The 7,318-nt window shown below is 38.6% G+C and overlaps 1 protein-coding gene across 1 annotated transcript; it reads right to left on the reverse strand.

Annotated features, from left to right (window-relative positions):
- Positions 1 to 384: 384 nt before the first annotated feature.
- On the reverse strand, positions 385 to 7,101 carry LOX (lysyl oxidase). The gene is made up of 5 exons (XM_009893794.1): positions 6,998 to 7,101; positions 5,572 to 5,709; positions 3,176 to 3,332; positions 644 to 739; positions 385 to 504 (listed from the first exon to the last, which is right to left on the reverse strand). The coding sequence occupies exons 1-5, from the start codon at positions 7,045 to 7,047 to the stop codon at positions 385 to 387; spliced, it is 561 nt and encodes a 186-aa protein (XP_009892096.1). The 5' UTR covers positions 7,048 to 7,101.
- Positions 7,102 to 7,318: the final 217 nt, after the last annotated feature.

Raw genomic sequence — 7,318 nt, forward strand, 5'->3', positions numbered from 1 at the left:
ATATATCCTGATGGCACAATTGCAAGAGCAAAATTCTCACTTATGATTGCCAAGACTAAATAGTTTTTAAAAATCAGTGCTATGCTTACGGAAATAGTTTAATTATGGGAGGTCAGGATTTGAACGCTATGCAGTTATCAACAGCAAAGCAACTGTTCCCATCATTCCTGCCAAAAAAGACCTTTGCAAAGTACAATCTGAATTTTGAATTGGCACACTAGATCCTGAAACCCAAGAAACAACGTACTGAAGAAATTGCTATCACTAGAATTAATGGTGGGAGTTAATTTTGCAATATTAAGTCAATCTCTAAGCTTTATAAATCTGTTTGTCAACATTAGTACTATGAATATAAAACACCTGCAAAGACAAAGGAATGTATACTTACGGCGAAATTGTACAGCCAGAGGCATACGCATGGTGGCCTGTATAGCGTATATCACAGCGTACTATATTGTTGGAGTAATCTGATTCAGGCACCAAATAGCTGGGGTTTACACTCACCTTAAGGGGAGAAAGCACAGTGTTATCTACCTCCAGGTTTGAGTTGATGACTTACATTCAAAAGCATGTATGCATATGATTTGCTTCTTTAAAAAACAACAAAAGAAAACACAAACCTCCCCACTCCCAATATCCTTACCTTCAGAATGTAATTTCCAGGTTTTACATCTGTAATATCAATCCACTGGCAATCTATGTCAGCATTGTAAGTGTCGTAGCAGCCAGGGCTCAGTCCCTTAAAAATGAAGTTAAGATGGATGTCAAAAAATCATTAGGAATAGTAACATTCTGCACATTAGGGACACTCAGACCGAAGTTCACTTACCTCCACATTTCACTAAGAAAATTACCTTAGGAAATTAGGTTTATTTTTTCCTGTCGTCTTATATTAATATCTAAACCAGAACATGTAAGTCTTAACATATCACTTATATAGTCAGCACTGTACTACTACTGCATAAGAAACACCGATGTTATTGATAAATGTTCATCTGTGAGATACCTGTATTTTATCTGTATTTCATTATCTCTTGTTACAGTACTCCTTTTATGTAAATATTGTTGATGCTGTTACTTACTGTTCTTTACAAAAGGTGAGAAAAAAGTCAAAACTGACCAAAGCCTGGACCTAAATATCTGTAAATCTCAAGAAAACAGCTTCTGAGGTCCAAGTACAAACTTGCTGACCATGTTGGAACCTGTCTCTACTATCTGGAATGATGCAACTTTTTGCTACAGATGCACTCTGCCACAGTGCCATCTTTGAATAGCAGAGCCCAGGGCCATTTTCACATTGAGTTTTGCATGGAAATGGCATCTTTTCAGGCAAATAGTGACACAGGAATCTGAAAGAATCAAAAACATCACCTTTTTTCCAGGTTAATTGTTTCTGAAAACTTCTTTGCTGTTAGGAACACCGGTAAGAATCTTCATATATGAATGTATCGGTGGTTCAAATCTGGTGTCTGTAACCGTGACCGATACAGATTGCTCTAGGCAAAGATGATCTGTTCTGGCGACACACAGAGTGCGCACACAAAACCCGAGTCCTGCAGGAATTCCCTCTTGACCTAGCTGGTGATCAGCTCAGACTCTCGCACATACGTGCCAAGTCTGAGGCTGGAGGAAAGTTTTACAGTCCAATTACAAACCCCTGAAATATGGGCTTCCAGTGGAAATGCTGACACAGCCATGATTCTAGTGACACAAATACTCCAGCTGTAAAATATGTACATTGCTTAGTTAGATGTCATAGTCTACAGAAGGAGAAAAGGTACTTATAAAACCTCTTCAAAGCCTTTATGTATTGCAGATCATTCATTATATTTAAAATTCAGATGTGGACACGTCAGCCAGTGAAGCATACTGTCATTTCTCTGTGATAAAATAACTACCTCCTAGATTAAAAACTACAGAATAAGGGATGCAAGTTTATGTATAAGTATGGCCACATTGAGTTAAACCACAGATCCATCAAGTCAATGTCATGTCTCTGGCAGTGGTCAGCAGCAGATGCTTGAGGAGAAAAGAACATATGAAATGAGATGTGTAATATCCTTTACCCAGGCAAATTCCTTCCACCAGGCATTTAACTGTATTTAAGACATGGGGTAGCACCAGATTTTTGTGCTTAATAGCCTCCATTACTTCGTCCAAATTTTTTTTAAACCCATGTAGATATTTTTGATCTCTGCAACATCCTATGGCAAGGAATTTAATACTTTATTCATGTATCAAAATAGCACTCCTCTGCAATTTAAAGCTTTTGTCTGGCAGTTCTTTTGGATATCCTTAAATTCTTGTACTGTGAGAAACAGTGAATATCAACAATTTCCTCTTTCCATCCAGGACCACTCAAGATTTGGTATTGTTTCTGGTTTTCCAAATGGAATAGTCTATGAAATCTCTTAGCGTGGTAGCCATACTACACTGCTGATCATCCTTGTTCTCCTGGGGTTGGTTGGTGTGGTTTTTTAGGCTTTTCTGTAGGAATTTTGAGAGGTGGTGACCAGAAGTCCATGCAATATTCAAAGTAGGAGTCTATTGTGGATTTGCATAATATCATAATGGTACAGTCCATTTTTATCTATTCCCTTAATAACCTTGCTTTACATTTGTATATGACCCATCATAATGCTCACATGGCTGCCATTCTCTCTAACAGCCTTCTATATATGCATAAAACTATGCTGTAAGTTCTCTGTGTTGGACTGCCAGCTGATAGTTATAGGTATTATGGAAATTCAGCATCTTGCAGGCTCATGCTCTGCAAGGGAGAAAATACTAGCTGTGAACACTGGGACCAGCCGAGGACATCACTGAGCAGTTTGGGGGGGATGAATGCTGGAAACGGCTTCTTTACTTACTCTGTCTTGAGTTCTCTTTAGCTCGCTTGACCAGTCCTGCAACCACAAGGACTTGTGGTGCGTTTTAATACAGTTCAGTTACCAGTGATGCCAGGCTAATGAGTGTCCTTGCATTTTAATGAGATGCCCACATTTAGCAGCACCTGTATAAGTCTCCAAGTTGCTACTCCGACCTCTTCGATGGAGAATTTCAGAGCTAGTTAGGGCATCAGATAATTTAGGGCATCAGACAATTGGTAGCAAAAATATCCACAGGTAAATTAGAGGAGGAAAACAAACTTGGTTGTCTCTGAACCAACTCTTACCTGTGTATGCGCTGTACATGCATACCGTCTATAATATCCATAATCACAGGAGGTATCTTCAAGACAGAAACTTGCTTTGTGTCCTTCAGCGACTTTTCTGTGTGAGTTTGCATCCAACAAGTCATAGTGGCTGAATTCATCCATGCTGTGATAATGTCTGTCAAACCATAGACAGATTGATCAGATCTTGTCATTAACATCTTAACATATTCCTATTTGATCTACCTTCTGTTAGATCTGGCCAAATTTTTTTTTTATTACATAGAACTTGTGCGTTAGTAGACTTTCCTATACTGGCCATTCAATTAAGTTTTATTTTTGTTATTCTAATTTTCAATGACTATAAAAATGCCATCTTCTATAAATAAATAATAGATTTTAACTTGTAAAGGGAAAGATTCCATAGCAGCACTGTTTTCCAAAATTTCCTGTTTCAGATCTTTTCCAATAACAATAGCAAGTATTAAGTAGTTCATATTTGAATTGTACATCTTACAACTGCCTTTAGCCAGAGTTTCACTAGGAATGCTTACCTTACATACTATAAATTCCAGGGAAGTTTGCTACTTGTTAGCAAAAACCCAACAATTTACTTTCACATTTCCATGGCCCTCAATCCGTGTAACACATTCATAACATTAGAGAAAACAAAATCTGCACAAAGAAATCAGCTTCTGTGTACTGGCAATGCAGATCTTGTCCACTGCCAACAATTTTTGTAGTCTATACTTAATGTAGTCTCCATTTCAAAACTGTGCATGCTTTTGCTCTGTGCACAGTGATGCATTTTTCTTGCTCTTACACCAAGTGAGTTCTAGCTCTTAGTGTCGACTTGAACACTTATTATTCTTGTAATTTCACTTTTTCCAAACACATGGAAAACTGAACTTGTACTATCTACCTGCACTTCGTCTGTGCAGCATTTGGCTGCTGTTACTTATGAATGCTTACAGCTCAAGAGGTATATGAAAAAGATGTAATTAAATAGAATTCAAATGTATTGTGAGCACGAAAAGGAGCGCACAAGTCTCACAAGCATGCATGTCAAGAACACTAAAACCAGATGATGATGACTAACACTGAAGTCTGATGACTAGCCAAACTAATTGGCAGTTATAGTTCATTTCCAAATGAGCTTGTTTCACTGTCACGGAAATGATCACAAGAAACGCATTTTTTTTTTGTAGGCAGTGTATCATCTGTCCAAGAACTGAATCAACATCAGAGACACTTTGCATCTGGATAGTGATAGCTGGGCTATCGTGGCAGAGTAAGAAACTGCTTTTCTACAAATGGAAGATTTCAGTGCTCTCTATCCATCTCATCCATTTATCGACTTTGCAACCACCAGGGTTGGGGGGTTTTGGGTGGTGGTTTGGAAGCTAGCTAAATCGTTTATGGAGGATTTTTTTGTTTGGTTTGATTTAGTTTTAGCTTTTTGATCCTTACAAGTTTTAGAAACTAGTAATATCAGTCTTTTTTGAAAGAATTTGTTCTAATGAGACTGACCTCTCATTCAAAGCGTACAGCTTCTGAAGCTAGAGAAAAATATTCTATTGACTCCAGCCCACATTACATATTTTTTTAATAGCATAATACTAAGTTATTACTTATGTACCAGTCACAGCAGAATTGTATTTTAAGGAAGGTGGAAGTAAGATTTCTAGTATTTTACAATTGGTCCTGCTATGAAATAGCGAAAATTGGAACAAACCTGCAAACTGTTGCATGTGAATTTTCTGAAAAGGTAGAAGTTTGCAGTGTTACCTGCTCCGAAACTGTTGAAAATGTTCTACATTTGCATTGCCATGTTTCCAGCAATTCTGCTGTTCCTAGAACAATACTGCTATGTGTAAGTTTCACGATAGGATAAAGATACTGATAATGGGATCGGTCAACTCAGTATCTTCTTGTTTCCATATTGACCTGACCATCCCTTGCCAAGAACTAACCCATGAAATTCAGGTCAAGAAGTACGGTCCAATGTTTACAATGATATATTATAGGGAACATGTACATTTTAGGGTTTCCCCAGTTATTATAACATGATCAGCACTTTTATTTAGTGGTTCCACTTAAATGTAACTGGACTATAGCCTATGTAAAATATAAAGGGAGAGGGTGCCACTCTCAAAACTGATTTGACACTTGGATTTGTAATGAATTTATAGTTGTAAGAGTTTTATACTTTCGATAAGTTTCATATCCATTTTGGTTTCATGTAGCTATATAAAGAGTAATTATCACTACCATGAAATCAATCAGACACAAAAAGGCTAAAGTTTCCCCGTTACTTCGTCCTGCTTCACTGCAGTTTTAGAAAACGTCACCTTGTAAGTGACAATTTGTTAGTGAAAAAGCTAACTAGAAGGTACCATACTGAGCACTTCACTCACTGGTGACAGCTGTGCCACTCCCACGAATAACGGGGTCTGCTGGGCAGAAAATCTGATGTGCCTTGGTTTTTCACTCTTTGGGGGAATCTCAGGAGCACCCGATTGTCATAGTCTCTAACATCTGCTCGATAAGCTGAACTGTAATAATGCAAAAAAGAGATGTAAGTATATGCAAGAAACACTTCAAAAAAACACATACTGACTCAGAAGTAACTGAGCACAGATCTTTTCAGCCCCCTTAAAGCTCATGCATTGGAGACACATAAGAATTCCACATGGTGTACTCAGAAGTGCCTGGTGTCAGACCAAGACCTGAGTAAGATTCAGATCTGCTTCTAGTAATATAAACAGGAGTCTGACCACTGACTGTCTGCCTCCATCTCTGAAGCAGATCACCACTTCACTGTAAAATCACTCTGGTACCAAAAATACAATTTCATTAGTTGCTGTTAACCAAAATAACTCACTGCATGTGCAAGATCACACAACAGATGTTTGTTTCTGTTGTAAAAAAAACGAATAAATATATGCCTCAGGCTATATTTTCATATTTCCCATAGCTATTATCTACAGTCTTTTAAGTACTGGACTATTTTAATCAACCAATAGCCAGCAAGAGCATTTCAATTAGTCTTCACTGTAAAGTTAGCATAAAAAATACTGCTTCTTATGCCATGTTTTCTTTTTCCAGCAAGTGAAGAAAGAGCATGACCCTGAAAACAGTCTGACATCAATTAATGATGTTGGTAAATAAATAAATCTGTTTTGCATGATAAGATATCAAACAAGTTAAAATGGTTAAAAACGGCCATGTTCATTTCTTTCCAAACAAAACAGGAAAAATCCCCCTTTGCCAACTGGACAGGACCTAACTTCATAGCAAAGCTGTTATTTCAACCCGTTAAAAGACTTTGAAAAACTCTTCAGGGAGATTTCAGTCTTAAGAGACATTATAACACATAGGCCCAGAAACAATTAGTGTGTTACAATTTTAGTAGTAACTTGTGCTGGTTATGAATAGGGTTGGTTTGGGTTTTTTTCATGAAGTAGAATATGATCCGGTTGGATTAGACGAGGGAGATGAAAATCACCAGATTCAAGTTGTCTTTTTAGGTGCCTCTATTTTGCAAAACTCAGATATGTTCAAATGAGCCTGAAAATAGAAATGTGCAATATAACTTTACACAAAATGTAGGTTCTTCAAAGCGTCTGTAGTTTGTCTCTAATATGGCAGTATGGTTTTCTTATATGCACACCCTACCATCTGCCACAGGCTTAGAAGAAGGTTACAGACTGGGCTATGTTTCCTCAGGCCCTCCAGCCTCATTTTTCTTCATTTTTCTTCACTGTGTCCTCAGGTACTCTGCAGTGGGTGCAGGAGCACAAGAAGCCACAGCAAAGAGGCAAAGGCCGGGGTGATGCCTACCTTGCCAGGCAGTTCTCCTCGGCAGCACATCTCAAGTTATACATGGACATCCTCTGGACATATGTGGACGCCTGGATGTAATAGGGATCCGGGACTAAGTCAGGGAGACCTGCAGTTCATCAAACCAACCACATAACAGCAAGATCAACCCAGGACACGTCTGCAAATACTTGGCTTCCATCCCGATCGTTAGGAGCCGTCGTTTTGCGACGGACCCCTGCCCCCCCATTAAGCTCACTCTCCCTTTTTGCTCGGGCCCTTCGACTTTTCTCAAAGACCCCATCACAAGCGCGACGCCCGGACCCCCCCCGGCGGCCTTCC

This window comes from Charadrius vociferus, unplaced genomic scaffold, assembly GCF_000708025.1.
Source record: "Charadrius vociferus isolate BGI_N301 unplaced genomic scaffold, ASM70802v2 scaffold158, whole genome shotgun sequence".
NCBI lineage: Eukaryota > Metazoa > Chordata > Aves > Charadriiformes > Charadriidae > Charadrius > Charadrius vociferus.